Below are 23300 nucleotides of genomic sequence, written 5' to 3' on the forward strand. Positions count from 1 at the left end.
CAAAATTAGAAACGTATAATATCGGAAATTGTAGCTAGCTAGACTCTTACATGTATTCATAGATTAACGCTTCTCCCTCACTGATGCTATGGTTGCCCTTAGTTTGAAGATGTAATCCGGAGACAAGTGTTTTATACAACAGCCTTCTCTGTGTTCTCTTTTTGACTCCCTCCGCGTATTTGCAATCAAACGGCAGAATTTTCTCTATCTCCTTAGCTGTCATACTCTGCATCCACCGGGCATTCCACCAATTTCAAAACTGTCCTCATGAAAGTGGAGAGCATTAGCAACACTTTTGCAGTTCTTTGTGATATCTTTCAAAAAGCGTTCGAAAGGATTCCCTACACATACTGAGCAGCTCACTCTAAAGAAAGAAGCTACATGGCAGACCAATCCAATTGGCTTGACCAGCCCATCCATTATCTCAGCCAATCATAGCCATTGGAAAGGTTCCTGTTTTTTTCCGTGGCTAAACCAACTAGGCTCGTATTTTAAATTATTTTATTCGTATTTACAAATGGCATACGATTTTGTTAAAGCAACTTGAGTACACATTCCAAAAGCATTTTGAGTAAAAAAAAAATTGTGTTCAAATAACTTATGTTAAGTAGTTACACGTGACAGGAGTTTTCCTGAAACAAGTCAGAGTTGCACCCCCCCACTCTTTTGCCCTCAGAACAGCCTCAATTCGTCGAAAGCATTCCACAGGGATGTTGGCCCATGTTGATTCCAATGCTTCCCAGAGATGTCAAGTTGGCTAGATGTCCTTTGGGTGGGGGTCCATTCTTGACACACACGGGGAAACTGTTGAGTGTGAAAACCCCAGCAACGTTGCAGTTCTTGACACAAACCGGTGCACCTGTTACCATACCCTGTTCAAAGGCACCCTCTGAATGGCGCACATACACGATCCATGTCTCAATTGTCTTAGGTAAAAAAGGATTTTTAAGCCTTGGGACACCAGGTTTACAATTAATTATCAGGTAGAACAGAACCAGCAGGCTCTGGACCTCGTAGTGTAAGAGCTAAATATCCCTGGTATACAGTGCATTCGGAAAGTATTCAGACTCCTTGACTTTTTCCACATTTTGTTACGTTACAGCCCTATTCTAAAACTGATTCAATTGTTTTCTTTCAATCTACACACAATACCACATAATGACAAAGCAAAAACAGGCTTTGACATTTTTGCTAATTTATTAAAAATCACATTTACATAAGTATTCAGACCCTTTACTCAGTACTTTGTTGAAAGACCTTTGGCAGCGATTACAGCCTCAAGTCTTCTTGGGTATGATGCTACAAGCCTGGCACAGCTGTATTTGGGGAGTTTCTTCATTTTTCTCTGCAGATCCTCTCAAGCTCTGTCAGGTTGGATGGGGAGAGTCACTGCACAGCTATTTTCAGGTCTCTCCAGAGATATTCGATCTCGTTTAAGTCTGGGCTCTGGCTGGGCCACTCAAGGACATTTAGAGACTTGTCCCAAAGCCACTCCTACATTGTCTTGGCTGTGTGCTTAGGATCAATGTCCTGAGCGCTCTGGAGCAGGTTTTTAACAAGGATCTTTCTCTACTTTTCATCTTTCCCTCAATCCGGACTAGTCTCTGCCGCTGAAAAACATCCCCACAGTATGATGCTGCCACCACCATGCTTCACGTAGGGATGGTGCCAGGTTTCCTCCAGACGAGACACTTGGCATTCTGGCCAAAGATCAATCTTGGTTTCATCACATCAAATAATCTTCTTTCACGTAGTCTGAGAGTCTTTAGGTGCCTTTTGACAAACTCCTTTTACTGAGGAGTGGCTTCCGCCTGCCACTCTACCATAAAGGCTTGTTTGGAGGAGATGAGAGAACCTTCCAGAAGGAGGACAATCTCCACAGAGGAACTCTGGAGCTCTGTCAGAGTGACCATCAGGTTCCTGGCCACCTCCCTGACCAAGGCCCTTCTCCCCTGATTGCTCAGTTTGGACAGGCGTACAGCTCTAGGAAGAGTCTTGGTGGTTCCAAACTTCTTCCATTTAAGAATGATGGAGGCCACTGTGTTCTTGGAGACCTTAAATGCTGCAGACATTTTTTGGTATCCTTCCCCTGATCTGTGCCTCGACACAATCCTGTCTCTAAGCTCTACGGACAATTCCTTCGACCACATGGCTTGGTTTTTGCTCTGACATGCACTGTCAACTGTGGGACATTATATATAGACAGGTGTGTGTTTCCAAATCATACGCAATCATTTGAATTTCAATCATGTTGTAGAAACCTCTCAAGGATGATCAATGGAAACAGGATGCACCTGCGCTCAATTGAGTCTCATAGCAAAGGGTGTGAATACTTATGTAAGTAGGTATTTCAGTTTTAATTTGTATGTAATTGTGCAATTTTAAACTGTTTTTGCTTTATCATTATGGGGTATTGTGTGCAGATTGAAGAAACATTTTTATTGAATACATTTTCGGTCAAGGCTGTAACGTGAAAAAGTCAAGGGGTCTGAATAGCTTCCGAATGCACCGTAGATGATGGTCGGCATACTGTATCTGGGGTTACTTGCTCCTGAAACTGATTTGCTTTGTTTTTTTATTTACAGAAACCAGGGTGGATGTGAAAGAGTCTGTTCGTGGTCAAGACATCTTTATCATTCAGACCATTCCAAGGTGAGAGGATCCGGGTGTCATGTCTGCTACACCGTCTTAAAGTGTGTATATTCTAGTTGGTTGGATTTGCAGTATCACCACAGAACCAAATTGATCAATAGAAACTAGATGAGAGGAACGTAAATGTATTCCCTTGTGAAATTAGGCAGACATTGTTGATTCATCGCTGATCAGTCAGAATATGACCCCCCCCATGGGTGTCTGTGTAACAGTATAACTTTAGACCGTCCCCTCGCCCATACCCGGGCGCGAACCAGGGACCCTCTGCACACATCAACAGTCACCCTCGAAGCATCGTTACCCATCGCTCCACAAAAGCCGCGGCCCTTGCAGAGCAAGGGGAACCACTACTTCAAGGTCTCAGAGCAAGTGACGTCACCGATTGAAACGCTATTTAGCGCGCACCGCTAACTAAGCTAGCTGTTTCACATCCGATACATCTGTCTTCCACAAACATATTTTCATCCAGTGGTTATGTCATTCATTGGTTGGCAGGAGCTGCCTGGGAAATTGAGATTGCAATATTAACAGCCAGCTAGGGGGCACTGACCTGTAACAAGTAACTTTCCTGAACTTTTTTAATGTATTTTTGTAGTCTAAAACCTGATGTTTTAGGCTTATTTATAGTGAAACAAATCAATTCTGGTCTTCATTTTGACAGTTTGTTACAAAAGTGATATATTTAGGTATTTTAGTAGTAAATCTAGCTCTTTTTGTCCTTAATGGTTAAACTCAACCATTGAAATTGTAATGTAAAAGAAGGCACCTTGAGAAGGTGCCTCTTCATCTCAAGGGAGAGGTTTGGTATGAAATACACTCCCTTCTAGATGTGCTAGGTGGTACCACCTCGAGGCTCACTATAAAAGCAGGTGACCACACGCCTTATTTGGTAATGGTCTGGTAAGTGGAGTGTCAGTATATTTTGCATAAGGCTTCCTTGACTAGACTACTGATGTTACACAAAATTCAAAAGGCAGTAAGGCACATTTCCGCATATGATCCATTTTTTGCTTAACGTTTCATACACTTATGTGCTTTTACAAAGAATAAAAACATGTAGGCTTTGAGGATTATAAATTTATATTCGTAGCTATATCCATCATAATGAGAAATGGGTGACAATGGTGGTGCTGTCAACTCGTATTTTCTCCCAACTGCTATGACTAATTGGTGGCTCATAGTTCAATGGCTGTGATTTCTAATCCCACATGGAGCAGATACTTTTTATTTCAAATCCTTAATTTACAATATTTATCCCTGGTAGTAGTTGTAGGGTTTTATACAGTACCTACAGGAATGGTCCTGGCCCTTCTGCACCCTTAGGCGAGACAACAAAAATTGGCGCCCCTTCAACAATAGTCCCAGTAAGCAAAATTATGTTGGAAAGACATCTAAAGTCAATTTTTCCAGACGTTGAAGTTGAAGACGTTGAAGATTCATTTTCGGTTCTGAATGAAAGTTGACAAGATGTAATTCATAGACGTATGTTTGTTGCAAATAAAGGCTGGTCCAGACCGGCCAAAAAAATAAGTCCAAAAGGCGTCCGTATCGGTCCGTTCTTACCGAGGTATAGTCTACAGCAGGGATGGTCAACTCCAGTCCTTGGGGTTGGGAGAGGTGTCAAACTTGTTCCACATCTCTGGTCAACACAGCCGCTGACACTTAATTCCATTCTAAACTGCAGATGCTCATTTGTTGATTATTGGTGTCAGATTTGTTATCTGGGGCAAAAGTGTGACACGAGTTTGGCCCTAGAGGACTGGAGACCATCCCTGGCCTACAGTGTTGTCTAAAATAGAATTTTAGGAATGCTATCTATGTGATAGGCCTACCCTATGAAAAACAAAGATGTCCAAAAGACTGTCGGTCCGTCCTTACAGGGGTGTAGTCAACCATGTCTGACCACAATGGAAATGTATGAATGCCCATCCTTGTGGTGTAGGCCCATTAAAAACATTAAAACAGGCCGTTGCATTGGCTTTATTAGTCCTGATTCCTGTGACTAATCAATTTGGCTTTTTAAGCTCTGACTATCAGCAATCCAATTGTATCAGTAGGCGTTATCCGGAGCCTATTTGTCATGTGTTTACACAGTGGGAAATGCAGGATTTAATTTTTCGCTAATATCAGCTTGTAAAAAAACATGTAGGCGTACACATGAAATTTAGCACACAGGATGAAAGGCCTGGACAGCAATTGTGAGTAGCCTGATTGTCCATTCCATATTGTCTATTTTACTTTGACCCATCCTGTTTTTAGGATGTTTGTCAAGATGTCAACGCTTTCTTGATTTGGTTGGACGCCATTTAGGTTAGGCAATTAGATTGGAGAAACTTGCATGATGTAAAAATGGTTAGTCTCATTACGTTGTTATACATTTTATCTCTAGCCTTTAGGCTACAGGAAAGACCACATACTCTTTCTACCATATGCTACATGATTTATGTAAAAAAGGTGGACGCCTAATCCTACCTAATGAGCGAGCCGGCCCTGGTACCCAAGACCAATCTGAGTTAATTTGATCGTTGGAAGAAGAGCTACTGCGTAAATAATACAATATAGGTTGGATTGAATTGAGCCCCTAATCTTAATTTTCAAGGTGACGATTGCATTTTTTTTCTCCCTCAGCACAATCCTGCAATGTGAGTCCACATTTAAAATATGTTTTTTGCACCCCAAGTGGGATTTGATTTTAAACCGCAAGTGGCAATAGATGCCAGGAACTTGGTGACTAACCACTGTGCGCTAACTGTCCAGAGATGTATTTGCTCACAATGCACATAATGTTATTGTCAGATTATGCTTTAGTGAGAAAGTGTTGGGATCAGGTACAACCATGTTTACCAATTCCTTCCACCCACAACTTCTAGCCTGAATGCATTTTTTAGAAAATGCAACGGGTGAAATTGGGGTTGAGTTGCCCTTTTTAATGATTGTGGTTGGCTCTGCTGTTTCAGGAGGCTGCCTAGGTCAAATCTTCTTTGGCACTACCTTACTGCACTCTTTGTATTAGTTAAGTAATAAGACGTTATCTTTGATGACTAATTATAGTGTTAATAAAAGTGCATCAAGTCCCCAACAAAGTTTGCCTCTGCTTCTCTCATGAACTGGCTGAATCCCATACAACAATGGAGTCATTCTTCGATACGATCTTGAGGCTTAATTATTTAGAAATGCCCCATAGCTTTCAAGGTTATACTTCAGGGTTTAGGGATCGACTATTAGTGTGGCGCTCAACGTCTTACAATGTGGCGATTAATGCCAGGACAATGGGCACGTAGTCAAGTAAGTTTAACATTGTAGGATACTGACTAGCGTCATAGACTCACTCACTTAAATGTGTAGTGAATGTGTTTGAACAAAGACGAGTGTTTACTCCGAGAGCGAACGCTCTGAGTGTGTTAATGTGGTTTTGAGACATGCCGACATCTTGAATTTTATACCCCGTCAGTTACTGCGACATGCAAATTAAAACCATGACAACACAACAGCCAGTTTTATTCAACAGTTTACTGAAATATCTACAACTACTCTGATCTCACTCTTGCTTATCTTATCTCTGTCCATCTTGCTCCATTGTCTCTTGAATGGTTATTTTGTCCTACCCAGAGATGTGAACACTGCCATCATGGAGCTGCTGGTCATGGCCTATGCTCTCAAGACTAACTGTGCCAAGAACATCATTGGGGTCATCCCCTACTTCCCTTACAGCAAGCAGTGCAAGATGAGGAAGAGAGGCTCCATTGTCTGCAAGCTGCTGGCCTCCATGCTTGCTAAAGCCGGTATGTTACTATATGGCTACTGTATGCATCATGTGGCTTTCTCGTTGTTGTGATACCAATAGTGATTTATTTTTTTATTTTTTGCAGAGTAGTTTACAATGTTGTAGGAAGATGGTTACAACACTGCTAAGATAAGTTGTACACGTAGTTAATTAAAACCTTTTCTTTTTACCTATTTACAGTGAGGTAACACAGTCTGGTATCAAATTTTATTGGTCGCATACACGTGTTTAGCAGATATTATTGCGGGTGTAGCAAAATGCTTGTGTTTCTAGCGCCAACAGTGGGAACGTAATATCTAACAAGTATATCTAACAATTTCATAACAAAACACACAATACACACATCTAAGTAAAGGAATTTAATTAAGAATCTATAAATATATGGATGAGAAATGTCAGAGCGACAGACTAAGATAGAATACAGTGTATACACATATGAGTAATGCAAAATTATGTAAACATTATTAAAGTGACTAGTGTTCCATTATTAAAGTGGCCAGTGATGATTTCAAGTATATATAGGGCAGTAGCCTTTTAATATGCTAGTGATGGCTTTTTTTTTTTACACATGCATGTTATTCAATAATTCTATCCACATTGCTCGCGTGCGTCAACGAGCGTCTGTGTTGCCGAACGCTAATGATTTCAAGTATATATAGGGCAGTAGCCTTTTAATATGCTAGTGATGGCTTTTTTTTTTACACATGCATGTTATTCAATAATTCTATCCACATTGCTCGCGTGCGTCAACGAGCGTCTGTGTTGCCGAACGCTAATGATTTCAAGTATATATAGGGCAGTAGCCTTTTAATATGCTAGTGATGGCTTTTTTTTTTACACATGCATGTTATTCAATAATTCTATCCACATTGCTCGCGTGCGTCAACGAGCGTCTGTGTTGCCGAACGCTAATGATTTCAAGTATATATAGGGCAGTAGCCTTTTAATATGCTAGTGATGGCTTTTTAGCAGTCTGATGGCCTTGAAATGGAAGCTGTTTTTTAGTCTCTCGTTCCCAGCTTTGATGCACCTGTACTGACCTCGCCTTCTGGATGATAGCGGGGTGAACAGGCAGTGGCTCGGGTGGTTGTTGTCCTTGATGATCTACTAGACGTAACAGGAAATGTAAATCCCGGACACTCAAATTGTATGATATGTTACGTATGGTTACATAAGACACAATGGTCTAAGGCAAAAATTGAAGCCGGGTGGGTGGGCGGGCTTATAAGGCGAACGTCTAGCAACCCAAAGGTTGTGAGTTCAAATATCATCACGGACAACTTCAGTGTTTCAGCTACTTTTCAACGACTTGCTACTTAGCATGTTAGCTAACCCTTCCCCTAACCGTAACCCTTTTAGCTAACCTTAACCGTATCATACGTTTTGCAAATTTGTAATTTATTTTTATTCTACCTTTTTATTTAACTAGGCAAGTCAGTAGAGAGCAAATTCTTATTTATTATGACGGCCTACCAAAAGCCCGCCTACGATTTAAAATAAATAAAAATAGGACAAAACGCATATCACGACGCGAGAACACGACATGAAGAGAGACCTAAGACGACGACAAAGCATAGCAGCAACACAACAACATGGCAGCAGCACGAAGCATGGTACAAATATTGGGCACAGAAAACAGCACAAAGCCACAACTGTCAGTAAGAGTGTCCACGATTCCATCTTTGAATGAAGAGATGGAGATAAAACAGTCCAGTTTGAGTGTTTTTTGCACCTTGTTCCAGTTGCTCGCTGCATCTAACTGAAAAGAGGAGTGACCAGCAGAACAGGTGTTGTATGTGGAGGTTGACGAGGCATCTCAGATAAGGGGGGAGTGAGCCCTGAGAGGGTTTTATAAATAAGCATCAACCAGTGCGTCTTGCGATGGGTCTACAGAGATGACCAGTTTACAGAGCGCAGTGATGTGTCCTGTAAGGAGCATTGGTGGCAAATCTGATGGCAGAATGGTAAAGAACATCTAGCCGCTCGAGAGCACCCTTACCTGCCGATCTATAAATTATGTCTCCTTAGTCTAACATGGGTAGGATGGTCATCTGAATCAGGGTTAGTTAAGCAGTTGGGGTGGAAGAGGTGCAATTACGATAGAGGAAACCAAGTCTAGATTTAACTTTAGCCTGCAGCTTTGATATGTGCTGAGAGGACAGTGTACCATCTAGCCATACTCCTAAGTACTTGTATGGGGTAACTACCTAAGCTCTAAACCCTAAGAGGTAGTAATCACACCGGTGGGGAGAGGGGCGTTCTTCTTACCAAACCACTGACCTTTGTTTTGGAGGCGTTCAGAACAAGGTTAAGGGCAGAGAAAGCTTGTTGGACACTAAGAAAGCTTTGTAGAGCGTTTAACACAAAATCCAGGGAGGGGCCAGCTGAGTATAAGACTATCTGTATATAAATGGATGAGAGCGCTTCCTACTGCTTGAGCTATATGGACATAATACAAATTGTAATTCATCACATATTATACGAAATGGGTGATGGACATCCACAAATTAATAAATACCAAATGAAACGTAACATATTATATTAAATGGAGTGTTTTCCGATTTACGTACAGAATAATATGAAATTATCTGAGACCGGGCTGGGTAACGTTACACCATAGCAAGTCCATGAACTCTGTCACCACATGCAGCTAGCAGAAAAGCCAACGGTCATATTATGGTATTTTAGTAGGGAAACACTTATTGCGTCACTCTGTAAAAGCTAACACTGACTAGACCGGGCACGTTGCATGCGCTAGCATTGCATTTAAAACATTTTTTTTTTACACATGCATGTTATTCAATAATTCTATCCACATTGCTCGCGTGCGTCAACGAGCGTCTGTGTTGCCGAACGCTAAAATAGAACTTGGTTTGGTTTTCACGAGGATACAAACCCACGTGGGTGGTTGATAGACGAACGAGGAGTGAATAATCAAAGATAACAAACTAAAAACGAACTATGTTTTACTTTTTATCTGTGGATTAATCGTCAGAGTAGAGAAATACTATTTTGTATAACACAGTGTCAAACTTCTACAAAGAACCTGCTAAAAAGTGGACCATATGCATGTCAGGTTAAATCCAATGTTAATCTCCAAGGCAAACTAGCTAGCTAGCTAAATGTTCATTCATGGTTTTTTTCCGATCTGCCCTGAAATTAATATAATTGATTTACACTTGGTTGTCACATGTGTCTGGTTGGGGATGGACAAAATTATAATTTGCACAAGCACATATGTGAGCCGGTCTAGCTTGGGTGTTGCTTGACCCAGTGATGGAAAAATAACCAAATTTGCCATACTTGAGTCATTTTCTATTAAGGTATCTTTATATTTACTCAAGTAAAACTACAAGTTTGAACTTGTTATCAGTATAGAAGACACCTGTCCACATCCTCAAACAGTCACACTCCAAACTCCACTATGGCCAAGACCAAAGAGCTGTCAAAGGACACCAGAAACAAAATTGCAGGCTGGGAAGACTGAATCTGCAATAGGTAAGCAGCTTGGTTTGAAGAAATCAACTGCGGGAGCAATTATTAGGAAATGGAAGACATACAAGACCACTGATAATCTCCCTCGATCTGGGGCTCCACGCAAGATCTCACCCCGTGGAGCCAAAATGATCACAAGAACGGTGAGCAAAAATCCCAGAACCACACGGGGGGACCTAGTGAATGACCTGCAGAGAGCTGGGACAAAAGTAACAAAGCCTACCATCAGTAACACACTACGCCGCCAGGGACTCAAATCCTGCAGTGCCAGACGTGTCCCCCTGCTTAAGCCAGTACATGTCCAGGCCCGTCTGAAGTTTGCTAGAGAGCATTTGGATGATCCAGAAGAAGATTGGGAGAATGTCATATGGTCAGATGAAACCAAAATATAACTTTTTGGTAGAAACTCAATTCGTCGTGTTTGGAGGACAAAGAATGCTGAGTTGCATCCAAAGAACACCATACCTACTGTGAAGCATGGGGGTGGAAGCATCATGCTTTGGGGCTGTTTTTCTGCAAAGGGACCAGGGCAACTGATCTGTGTAAAGGAAAGAATGAATGGGGCCATGTATCGTGAGATTTTGAGTGATAACCTCCTTCCATCAGCAAGGGCATTGAAGATAAAACGTGGCTGGGTCTTTCAGCATGACAATGATCCCAAACACACCGCCCGGGCAACGAAGGAGTGGCTTCGTAAGAAGCATTTCAAGGTCCTGGCGTGGCCTAGCCAGTCTCCAGATCTCAACCCCATAGAAAATCTTTGGAGGGAGTTGAAAGTCTGTGTTGCCCAACAACAGCCCCAAAATATCACTGCTCTAGAGGAGATCTACATGGAGGAATGGGCCAAAATGCCAGCAACAGTGTGTGAAAACCTTGTGAAGACTTACAGAAAACGTTTGACCTCTGTCATTGCCAACAAAGGGTATATAACAAATTTTTGTTATTGACCAAATACTTAGGTTCCACCATAATTTGCAAATAAATTCATTAAAAATCCTACAATGTGATTTTCTGGATTTTGTTTCCTCATTTTGTCTGTCATAGTTGAAGTGTACCTATGATGAAAATTACAGGCCTCATCTTTTTAAGTGGGAGAACTTGCACAGTTGGTGGCTGACTAAATACTTTTTTGCCCCACTGTAAGTAGTACTTTAAAGTATTTTTACTTAACTATTTTACACCACTGCCTTGACCCACTGGTGTTATCACAGGGCTAACTCACATCATCACAATGGACCTTCACCAGAAGGAGATCCAGGGCTTCTTCAGTTTCCCTGTTGATAACCTGCGTGCCTCGCCCTTCCTGCTACAGTACATCCAGGAGGAAGTAAGACTACATTACCCAGAATCCTCCAGTCACTTGTATAATTTCAATCATGATATAATGTATTTGTTGACTAAAGTTTAGTTTTAATATGGTGTTGAACTGTGAAATCATGTTGGATAATGTGTATTTGTTTCTAGATTCCAGACTACAGAAATGCCATTATCGTTGCAAAGTCTCCTTCGGCGGCCAAAAGGTAACATAAAGGTTGGGAGTTTTCCAGCAAGATGGATAGTGAATGATGTGAAGTGTTTGTGGCTGCAGATTTGTGTGTAATTGTGATTGTTTGCTCTGTATGTATTTAAATCCTTTTTTGTGTGTGCGTTCATTCCAGAGCTCAATCCTATGCTGAGCGGCTGCGGCTGGGCCTGGCGGTGATGCACGGGGAGGCCCAGTGTTCAGAGTCTGACATGGCCGACGGAAGACACTCTCCCCCTCCAATGTCTTCAGGACGCACCACCTCTGGCCACCCTGGTCTGGAGCTGCCATGTAAGATACCCCTGACATGCACAGGCGTGTGTTCGCACACACACACACACACTAGGAAATATCCCTGCCTTTGACCATAACACACACAAATCACTTGTGTTGCTCTCATGTATATAATCTGCCTAGTCAGCAGACAGTGCTGGTTTATGTAACCACTAGTGTCAGGACAGGATGAGTTCAGCCCTGACTGCTGTCTATCAGAGGAATCCATAGACAGGTAATGAGTCTGAACCGAAGGGTTAAACCCCCACTGCTTATGGGGAGTAGATGACACTGGGATGGGCCTCCCATGCAGCATGCATACACTTGTGAACGCACGTACACCCAGACTCTGATCCTATCCATTGTAGAGACACTGAAACATAGCATTGGGTCAAAGGGAGGCTTTACAGAGATCTAATGGAACAGTATTTACAGAAAAAGACCAAACTGTATTTTACATTTATGGACTGTCCGAATAACAACCCATAGCTCAGAGAAAGTTATTGTTACAAATCCATTTGTCACAGAAATGCTCTTTAAAAAAAATATATATAAAAAATAAATCCAGCCCTGAATGCCCAAAGGCACTGGTAGCAAAGAGGACCTCCACACATTGTCCTCATGCTGACGGTGTGCAACTGGAGTGGTTCAGCCAGTCAGGGCTGTAGTATGTGTTGGTTCAGCAACAAAGCAATCATTCTCAGAAGCCTGACACTACTGGCAATGCCTGTGAAATACTGCAGGCCATAAGTCATCTGTTCCCCTCTCCTCCAAAACAGCTTCTGGATTTCTCTTCTCACCTTTTTCTTCTAATTTTCTCTCATTCTTCTCTCTGTTTCTCCCTTCCTTTACACAGGAACAGGGTTGGTCTCCCCTTATCAAAACAACAGCTACATTCAGATACGGAGCAAAGAGGCACCTTTTAATCTTTGAGAAAATAAGACCCCCCCCCCCCCCCCGTGTTTTATTTTAAACTTGATTTTATTTGCTTTCCTTGGATAAATGGGACCAGAAGACCTGTCTTCAGTTCTGGAGTTGTTTGTCTGTATGCTGCCTTTATGTCTGTCTGTATGTCTATTATATATTCTCTGTATATGACAGTGTTAACATATACCATTTATCTTTTGAAGACACAGGGAGGCACCAGCCTTCGTTCCCAGGCATAGAGCTCCCAAGTACGACCGTAATGCTCCACTCTCTCTTTTCCTGCTAACCCCCTATCCTGCAATACTATTTGATCGCTTCTACCTGCCTGCATGTAATGTTGATGTCTACCGAGGGAGTTTCCATTTCTAGCAGTACTGACCTTCTAAATTCCACTTTGTGAAGATCTCAGTTCAGTTAAGTGTTTAGACCGAGGGCGGGCAGTCAAACATACCTGGGGTTTAAGTTTTGTTTGTTTTTAAACGGTGTAGGAATGATCATCGTCCTACAATTATAGTCTTTTCACTTAGCCTGCTAGTTGTCATCGTAACGAAAGCCAGACAGTCGTGGGAGCAACGGAAATTCCTAAAGTGATGGAAAGGAGACAATTTAAACAAATTTAAACAAAAAATAAAAAATTGAATATAATCCATTTTAATTGCTGCCCCTCCAACTGTTGGCTGTCACCAAATTTGGTATGCTTATTGAAACAAGATATCTGTAAAACAGCAGATTTCTTCACCTCAAATTGGTGTGAAGGTCTTTCAGATAATCCCAAGTTTACATTGTACGGTATTCCTCACTTGATACATTTTTGACATTACATGCCTTTTGTCTAATACACAATTAACTGTGAACTTCCAAAATTCTAATAAAATCATCACATTCAACCCTACCGATAGCAATAAGAATCTGCTGGATGCATTCATGCAAGCATCATGGAAAAATACATGGCTTTTCCCATGTATACTTTGGAGTTGCACTACAATTAATACCAGTTTGAAACCATGTGGCTTGTCAACATTCCCTTCAACATGCCTCAAATGTAGCATTTATCTGACTTTTGACCCCTTCAAAGCAACCAACAAAATGGCTGCTAATGCAAATGCCTTACCAGAGGGCACCTACTGTATTCCACTGCCAGGTTGGTGATTGGCATACATTTTATGGGGCCAATCATTGCCCCATAAATGTTATGTCATTTTGGGCAATTTCTCTATAACTCCAATGGAGATGAAGGAAACATTGCAAGCACCTCAGAGGTTGAGTGAGGCATGATGGCAAGCTTGGTTGTGTTCCCCTGCATCCTTTTTCTTGATCAATTTTTCAAGCCAACTTGCTGATTCAGCAATGGTATGATTCTTGTTTATTTAAACCCCCCCCCCCCCCCCCCCCAAATCTATTTGAACAAAATCATTTTGTTGCTAATGTCAACACCTTGGAGTTCCAAGTAGAGCCTCATGATTCAAACCTGAGTTTTTAAATATGCAGACATCTGGTTGGATGCCTCTGGGCTGACGATGAGGAAACAGGTTTGAAGTTGGTTGTGATTTGGCATGGCATGGGGTTGCTGTGTGGATCCCTAAATCCCAAACCGGATGTTTTATTTGTGGGAAGGAAGACAGCTCTATACTCATAAGCCATGTGTTGCTATCATCGCAATATGCCTGAAGCTGCCCTATATTTACCCCAAATCATTTCACCTAGTTGTCTTTTTGTAAAAAATGAGTTTCAGGATTATTCTGTAGGCGTTGTAGCAGTCTGTGGACATTGAGGTAGAGCTGTCTTGCATGGTCTTTGCAGGTGTTGAACTTGATCCCTTACTCAATCTCCTCTCCCAATAATTTCAATGTCATTTTTCCCCCTCATTTTCCTCTGAACCACTGTTTTGAAAGTGATGATAAATCTCTCTCTTCTCTTTCAGTAATGATGGCCAAGGAGAAACCGCCAATCACTGTAGTGGGAGATGTGGGAGGTCGCATCGCTATCATTGTTGTAAGAATTTGATCGTCTCTTATTTCTGTTTAAACTTTAACCCCTATGGGACAAAAAAAACCTTCAAACTATTGCTAACAAGCAAGAGTGAGTGTTATATCAACTAGTGAAATTTCACACTCACTGTTCTGAGGAAGTCCTCGTGTAAGGTGTATTTGGACATACTGTATGATAGAGCTGGTGTTTTTTATTTATCTAGACGCTAATAACCTTCCGCCTTTGTCGTTTCCCTCTCCCAGGATGACATCATAGACGACGTGGAGGACTTTGTGGCGGCGGCTGAGATTCTGAAAGAGAGAGGGGCCTATAAGATCTACATCATGGCGACACACGGCCTGCTCTCAGCAGAGGCCCCCCGGCTCATAGAGGAATCCGCCATCGACGAGGTAAGACTAAGGTCATGGGCCGTACTCGCACAGGCGTTTTATTAAGCCTGAAATGGCTGTCTTTTCTAACACCGACACAACTGACAATTATTGTAAGTAGTCTGTGCTGCTCCGATACTTGAAGCTTCTCAAGGTCGGAAGTGTGTCTCTTTGCTGGATAAATCAAACAAATCTATGCTTTCTTAAAGACAAGTACACACACCGATACCCAAATACAGTAATATGCAATGCATACTCAAACTCTGCGAATACACTACTGTTTTCTAATAATTCAAAGGACATTCTTAAACAGGTCCTGCTGTAACCTGACTCTCCATTTTGTGTCCTTGTGCCCCCCCCCCCCCCCAGGTGGTGGTGACTAATACAGTCCCTCACGAGGTCCAGAAGCTCCAGTGTCCCAAGATCAAGACAGTGGACGTTAGTATGATCCTGGCCGAGGCCATCCGACGCATCCACAATGGAGAGTCCATGGCTTACCTGTTCCGTAACATCACAGTAGATGACTGAGCTACACGCACAAACACCTTGTGTTCACACCGTGAGACCAAGGATTTTCACCTCGGTTACATAGGCAGTTGTTTCTTTTCATTCTTGTTGACTTGCCATGTAAAAAAAAACATCTTGCATTCTCAATGTCTACTGTTCAGTCCACTACTGTACTGTGTTATACTATATGCATGGTAAATACATCACCCATCACTCTCATAAAGAACAATTTGCACTGATATATCTTGGATTAGTTTAAGTTAATCATACAGTGTGTGTATTGTATGCAACTTCTCAGTGTTTACTTACAGCACAGCATTTGGTTAATAAATCCTTTTTTGATGAACATGTATTTGTGATCAATTGAACTCCAATATTGAAGCAAGACTGGTACGTAGTTAGTCTGTTCGAAAGGTTACTGAATTAGCTTGTAGTTAGATGCCTATGGCCCAAAGCTCTTCGTAGCCGTTGAACTATAGCACTGAATTGTAACAAGTGGCAAGGCCTATTTTAGTCACAGATACCGATACCGCTCTAACTGAAATCGGACAAGAATAGACACTTGCACAGTCTGTTTTCTGCGCACACAAAAAATAAGAATAGTTTATTTTTTCTGTCACTTGGCAAATTATGATAGACAAATCAGAGGACCTCAGTCTATCAGCTATCAAAGAAGACTCCTCTGTTTTCATGGGGATTTGATCTCCATTTGCTCATAGATGAAAAAAGGGAATATGCATATCGAGGACTTTACTGAACCCATTAACCACACGGAAGTAGATGAGGCTAAGCCTTTGAAGAGAACAAATGCTTAAATCTGCTCTTACATATTTTCATGTGTAGAGATTATCTCTTCCTCTCGCTTGTTCCCTTGAAGCGTTGTGTTCTGTTGAAGTCCGTCATGAGCAAACAACTGTCTGAGTGAAGTACCTGGCTCCATGTTCTGCAGAGGTGCATTGAATTGACCTGTTCTGTGTCTAGATATTGTGTGCCTCCCTTTTGTCTCCCTCTCACAGCTATGTGTTTACCATCAGTGGAATGAATTACAACGTTCATAAACCTGTCGAGCTGATGTTGGAGGGTCTGTCAGTTATTGCCTCTTTCTGACAGCTTATTCAATAGGCCCGCTTCTCTCATTTTTTTTAATGATCTACCACACACTCAATGACTCAATGGAAACATTGTCTCAATGTTGACGGTGGTTTTGGTTGCGTGTGGTTAACATCTTGGTTCTGGGTTCCTCTAAATTCAAATGAAGCTTGTCTGTATTTTCCATCTGAACCATGTCATGAAAGCAAGTGGTACTAGCTTAAATGTACAGCAATGAGGCAAGTGCATGGATCTATTTGGCAACTAGTCTGTTAAAGAAGTGAGGAAATGTATATATTTTCTGTAGTATTTTTTTTTGCCACGTGTGCTAGTGATATCCCCTAATTTCACTTATGCTTGTCTGAGGATACAGTATTAATGGCAACTATGGTATATTGCTGAAAGAACAGTTCATTATGGACTAGAACGTGGAGTCAAACGGCACCTGCTAACTATGTCTTGCAAGCAGAATATTAAGAGAATTGGTGTGTTGTCTCAACCAGCTTGTTGATCTGTCTTCACAGAACACATCACATTTTATAGCAAATGTTTTATCTTCAGATGCATTGTAGTCGTCAAAAAGAGTCCCAGGACCCTGAACTTGTTCTAAACGCCTCAGGATTCTCTGAAACATCTGCTGAGGAGCTTTGACCAAGTCTAGGGGCAGAGACAACTATAGACACTGAACATCCATCTGAACTGAGGACACGATATGTACTTGTAACTTATTTTGATTCTCTACAAAATAAACCAAGTCATTTCAATACGTTAGGCTATAGTACTGCATTTAGTAATCACTCATCACAGACAGAACTATTGCATATGAGAACCAATTTTAGGTATCGCAGTTAAAACGCCTCAGTCGTGTCATTGAATAACACTATTGTGACTCAAAGGCCTACGTACCTGTTTGACTGTGTGTATATATATAGACGTCTCTTCTCCAGTCGTCCATTCCATGAATGAATAGGGGGAGAGTACGGAAGAATGTTTTAACTGGACAGAAAGAGGAACTAGAGGACTAACGTTCATCAGGCCACTTCCTCATATTAGACAGGAAACAATGCGTCTGATGGGGGGACAGGGGACCAACCACAGCTATTGGTGGAGGTCGTGTGTTGTACTCTACTTTACATGTATGTTGGGAGCTGTGACCGTGTTGTCTGTGTTCATGACATACAGGGAAAATCCGCGTACATATTTCTTTCAGAAGTTTAACATTCCTCGTATCTGATGTATTGCGCAAGGCAATCGAAACAAGACAGAAATACAATACTTTGTAAGGGATATGTTTAGTAAAGTAAAAAGGTACCAAGATGGGCTCACTCAAGTGCAGTATATTGTGCTAAATATCATTTGAGAAAGGTAGCCTATTGTCTCGTGATGATGCTAATTTTGCATACAGTACTGAGGCTTCTGGCGCATGCCTAGACTGCTCACAGCAGGTGTAACTAATTAAGCCAAATTTTGTTTGTGAGAGCAACGGTCAATGTCTCAAAGGAAGACTGATTAAATACAGTAATTTAAAGAAATGCAACTATTTATGCTTATAACGTTGATAAATATTTTATGAAGGGGGGCGCAGTGAAAGACAAGTGTCGTTAGAGGGCGTTGTTTGACTATAACACAGCCTGCACAATTCAGTTTGACGCCTTTTCTGGACCAAGAAGTGGGGCTGTGTGAACTGAATCACAGTAAGCTATGTCTGCAATTTTTATAAGCCTATCTTATTCTTTACAAATTAAGGTTCAGGCTTAATGTCATTCAACTGTATTCCAGGTAGCCTGATAACGCCAGCATAGTAACGACAGCAAAATCCCTTGAGCCTTGTGTAATTGTAGGCTATACCCTAGGTCAGGGATGGGCAACTGGCAGCTCTTTTGTAGGCCCGCGGATCAATCCCCCCCCCCCCCCCCCAAAAAAAAAAAATGGAGCCTGGGGCCTGCTCTGACTGCATGTGTGGGTATGGATGTGGGCGTGCAGACCCGTGAGCCACAGCGGCCCCTCATGAGTCCCCACCCCCATCAAAGTTGCCCATCCCTGGTCTAATGCAGACGTTCACTAGTAAGTGGGCGTTGGTAGTATGTTTTTGTAGTTTGCTTGTGGAAATTTGATCCACATCATGGTGCACCTGCACATCTATTGGGGTCATGATGATAGATAGACCGTTGCTATTTGATTGACGTGTGCGATATCTGATGTGTGTGTGATATCCATTTCACTCCTTGAGTTGGTGTCTGCCAGTCGTTCATTCTCTATTGAGAGTGCAAGTATGTGTCTCATATTCATAATGCAGTTAGTTATTACAGGAGATCATAGCTTTTTTATTTTTGTGTACTATTTATTTAGCTTTATGGGGTAAACATTCCATCGTAAAATGAACACTGGTGAAGCAGTTTAATGTAGAAATCGTGAATTTAAAAAACGTAAGAATGTAAAAACATGTTTAAAATAAAACATATTGCATGTAATAGACATTTGCATGTCGACACTTTTTACACACATTAATCAAGTCATGCTTAATAGCAAATCAATCCAATTTTTTTTGAATACAAGCGAGTCTTTTGTAAACAATAATGCTGTGCTACATGTGAATTTCCAACTGAATAGATGGAGTTTTACATCAAACCATTGACTTTGCACAAACCCCAGCACATAAATCTTCCTTTTGAGTCAATAAATACTCTTATTGTATGTTTGCAACAGTCAAATGTCTTATTGCAAGTGAATGTCAAACACACATTGCAAAATTAGCATCATTTGAATACAAAAGCTATACATTGATCTAAACTGAAACAGCAGAAGCCTGTTAACCAAATAAGTAGCAACACATTACATTAAGTAATTACTGAGTAACAACTGAGCAGTTGAACATCTTTGTCACCTTTTCACCCTTATCTCCCCACCTTACAATGTTTACATTAGTTGGACCAAGTCCTCTTTTATAACCATTCGTTGTCACCCATTCTCTTCCCATATCAACCACATTGCTTGGACAAGGGAAGCAGACGTGGAATCAAGAGTGTTTGGGAGTTACGTTTCAGCACCCTGGCAGTCCCTCAACTCAACCTTTTCAGCCCATACACAGTCAAGTTTCCCTCTCCCTCTTGTCCAGCAGCACTTTAACAGGTGTACTAGCCCACACCCTGTCCCTCTTTTTCTCCTTCAACCTGCCCCATTAGGAGATGATGCAGGAGTTGGTCTTGTTCATGGGCGGCCGGATGCCCTTGGGGTCTCCTTTGGGGAAGGTCTCCCTGCGGCGCCTCAGAGCAGGGCTCAGCCGGCTGGGCAGGTTGGTCTGCTGCAGCAGCTCCCTGAACACCTCCATCACGTTGTTGTTCTCCTTGGCCGACGTCTCCACGTAGCTGTTATTCCAGTCCAGCTCCACTGTTGACAGTACGTCGTCAGCTGCCACCTGCCGGTCGCTTCCTGCTCGATCTGACTTGTTGCCCACCACCACGATCGGGGTGTACTTGTCCTCCTTGACCTCCAGGATCTCGTTTCGGAGGCTCTTGACGGCCTCCAGCGACTCTGCATCATCGACTGCGTAGACCAGGGCAAAGGCGTCGCTGTTCTGGATGGAGAGCTTGCGCATGGCAGGGAAGGAGTAGCTGCCGCTAGTGTCCAGGATCTCCACGGTGACCTTAGAGCCGCCGATGTCATACTCCTTGCTGTGCATCTCCTCCACGGTGCGCCGGTGCTTGGGCTCGAAGGTGTCCTGGAGGAAGCGGCGGATCAGGGCCGTCTTGCCCACGCCGGCCGCCCCCAGGAACACCAGCCTCACCTGGGTCTTCTCCTTCACCTCTAGAGACATGATACTGCTTTTTGTCTTTTTGTCTGGGTTCTAAAAGTATCTTTAGTGACTGTTCAGTCACTGACAGTCTCTGTCAGCAGACAGGTAGAATAGTAGGACACAAGACCAGTCAAACTCTTCTGTCTTCTGGTGAAGTTGCTGTTGGTAGAAACAGCTGCGCAATTGCACACTGAGTGTAGATTGTCTGAGATTTCTGTACAGATTCTAGCAGAAGGTCTCTGATTGTGCTCAAAGTTCTCTTGTAATAGGTAGGAGCTTGTCTGCCTCTGTCGTTTTCCACGGTCCCTTTTATGTGTGTTTTTGGTCGCAGGGATTCCATGCCCTCTTTCGACAGGAGCCAATCAGCACATGGTTGTCTATTGCGGCGTAAGATACGAGCGGCCAATCACTGGTCTGCATGCAAATGTGAGTACTAGACAGATTTGGGAGGGGAAAACGAGGTGATATCTGAAAGTGTATAAACAAGAGCTACTGGAAAAGTGGAGCGGAGAAAATTTGCTAGGAGCAGCAGTCTGAAAATCATTCAAAGCAGACTCACAGATGAAAGAGCTGCCTGATCTCTTGAAATTCTATTTTATGTTTATGTGCACAATAAAAAATACATATATTTTTGAAATATAGTAAATCCGCCTTGAGTAGTGATTACAATGTGTCTTTAGTTATACATTTATAGTATGGACTTTAATTCAATACTGTATTTGGGTATCGGTGTGTGTACTTGTCTTTAAGAAAGCATAGATTTGTTTGATTTATCCAGCAAAGAGACACACTTCCGACCTTGAGAAGCTTCAAGTATAGAATGTGTTTGACAGTGATTACAACAGCAAAAGATGCCATCAAGGAGACTATAGTTTGCTGTTTGCTATGTATTTCCTCATGGTTGAAGTCTCTCAGTCTAAATGTGTTTATAATACATTTAGAATAAAATGATGACATCCCACTTTATGACTCGTGCTTGTCATTTTCTTCTACATAAACAACTCTTTGCCAGTGCAAGGACAGCTTGTCTGGATTGCTATGGTCCTCCTGGTTAAGTAAGCCGTTCACCTCACATGACCATTATGGTAATATCTATAGGTCATGCAAATAATGTATGACATAGATGATTAGCGTGACATAAATAAACCCTTTGGCAGTGTTGGGCTGAATATTATCTCCGATGAACTTAATCACAACACGCTGAATATTATCTCCGATGAACTTAATCACAACACGCTGAATATTATCTCAGATGAATTTAATCACAACACGCTGAATATTATCTCAGATGAATTTAATCACAACACGCTGAATATTATCTCAGATTAATTTAATCACAACACTCTGAATATTATCTCAGATTAATTTAATCACAACACTCTGAATATTATATCAGATGAATTTAACCACAACACCCTGAATATTATATCAGATGAATTTAATCACAACACGCTGAATATTATCTCAGATGAATTTAATCACAACACGCTGAATATTATCTCAGATGAATTTAATCACAACACGCTGAATATTATCTCAGATTAATTTAATCACAACACTCTGAATATTATCTCAGATTAATTTAATCACAACACTCTGAATATTATATCAGATGAATTTAACCACAACACCCTGAATATTATATCAGATGAATTTAATCACAACACGCTGAATATTTTATCAGATTAACTTAATCACAACACCTATTCATATATTTTTTATGGACAGTCAGTGTAAATGACATGTACAGGTAGGTATGGAATTAATTCCAGTTGACCTTTCCACACCAGGGGTCTGTGTTGCTGAGGAGTGAAACGGCCATAATGTCCGGCTCTGATGACATTTGACAACATTTCAAAAGCCCTCATTCCACTACTGCGTTATTACCAGGAGGAAACTGTAACCGATGAGACGGTCCACCATTGGCAACCTGGTGTGTTGTGTTCCGCGAGTAGTGCAGCCAGGTAGACGTTGGAGTAGGTGGTTATTGTTATTCAGCTGTAACACGCTGACTCAAGGAAATGATGTATTTGTGGCACCTCTTTTGAAAATCCTGCAAAATCCAATATAGTCCTCGTAATCCTATTTCACTGATAAAAAGAACGGTGTTGTTTGCTGAACATCTGGTTTTCGACTCCAGTAATGCTTCCCACAAATTGAAAATGTCTTGAGGCACATTTGTCCTTATTGCCTGAATCTTTAACACATGCTCTTTCCTCAGCATCCAATTAGGTGTAGGCTAAAGCATTTCATAGCCTTTGAGTGATATGTACTGAATCACGTCGCTCCTGTGTGAGAGCCAGATGCTTTACAGAAAGGAGCCCATTTCCTTCTTAAATTTCCCCTGGGATCTGCAGCGTTTGACGGACTGTGACTTTCCCTGTCCCTGCCTCGTCAGGCTAGTGACAGCATGGAACCATTTTGAGCTCTAGGGAGGGACTCCCTCCCCACCACGGTGTGTACCCGATCTCAGTTATCTTCTCTAGACCACTGGCTGTGTGATAGGCAGCAGAGCAGCCTGGGAAGTATAATCTATACAATCTATGTTCCAAGACTGCCATGCACTCGTATACTACTCTTATGCACTCGTATACTGCACTCGTATGCACTCACAACTCTGGAATTATAATCAATGTTCTACCGTTCTTATTCATTCACGATGTTCTGTCCACTCTGACATGACCTGAGACATTAGTGGGCTCATTTGGGAGCATGTCATGTGTCCAGAACAACCAATTTCCAGTAAATAGGCCTATCTTCCATTGCGTTTATTAGTGTACCTCTTTCTTCCCTTGTGACGTGGGCATAATGGGGGGGGGGGGGCTGTAGGTAGTATATTATAGTACAGTCTGTCCAAAAGCTGCCAATGTCCCATCACCAGGCAAGACACTGGTTCTCCCT

The 23300-nt window shown here is 41.9% G+C and overlaps 1 protein-coding gene and 1 pseudogene across 2 annotated transcripts in view; one reads left to right on the forward strand and one right to left on the reverse strand.

Moving 5' to 3' along the window:
* The window catches only part of LOC109865725 (phosphoribosyl pyrophosphate synthase-associated protein 1-like), a 28131-nt gene extending 12264 nt beyond the window's left edge, over positions 1–15867 (forward strand). Inside the window, exons 3-11 of one of the 2 annotated variants that reach the window (XM_020454118.2) lie at positions 2586–2652; positions 6262–6434; positions 11143–11258; positions 11396–11451; positions 11590–11744; positions 12857–12901; positions 14575–14645; positions 14885–15031; positions 15380–15863. In XM_020454118.2, the coding sequence (XP_020309707.1) occupies positions 2586–2652; positions 6262–6434; positions 11143–11258; positions 11396–11451; positions 11590–11744; positions 12857–12901; positions 14575–14645; positions 14885–15031; positions 15380–15538 (989 nt within the window). In that variant the 3' untranslated portion in view covers positions 15539–15863. Of the gene's footprint in view, positions 1–2585; positions 2653–6261; positions 6435–11142; positions 11259–11395; positions 11452–11589; positions 11745–12856; positions 12902–14574; positions 14646–14884; positions 15032–15379 lie in introns of both variants that reach the window. The other variant, XM_020454119.2, reaches the window with a different exon arrangement.
* A 3057-nt stretch (positions 15868–18924) lies between these two features.
* Positions 18925–20710, reverse strand: LOC109865206 (GTP-binding protein Rhes pseudogene; annotated as a pseudogene).
* Positions 20711–23300: the final 2590 nt, after the last annotated feature.

Source organism: Oncorhynchus kisutch, linkage group LG20 (assembly GCF_002021735.2).
Source record: "Oncorhynchus kisutch isolate 150728-3 linkage group LG20, Okis_V2, whole genome shotgun sequence".
NCBI classification, from domain to species: domain Eukaryota; kingdom Metazoa; phylum Chordata; class Actinopteri; order Salmoniformes; family Salmonidae; genus Oncorhynchus; species Oncorhynchus kisutch.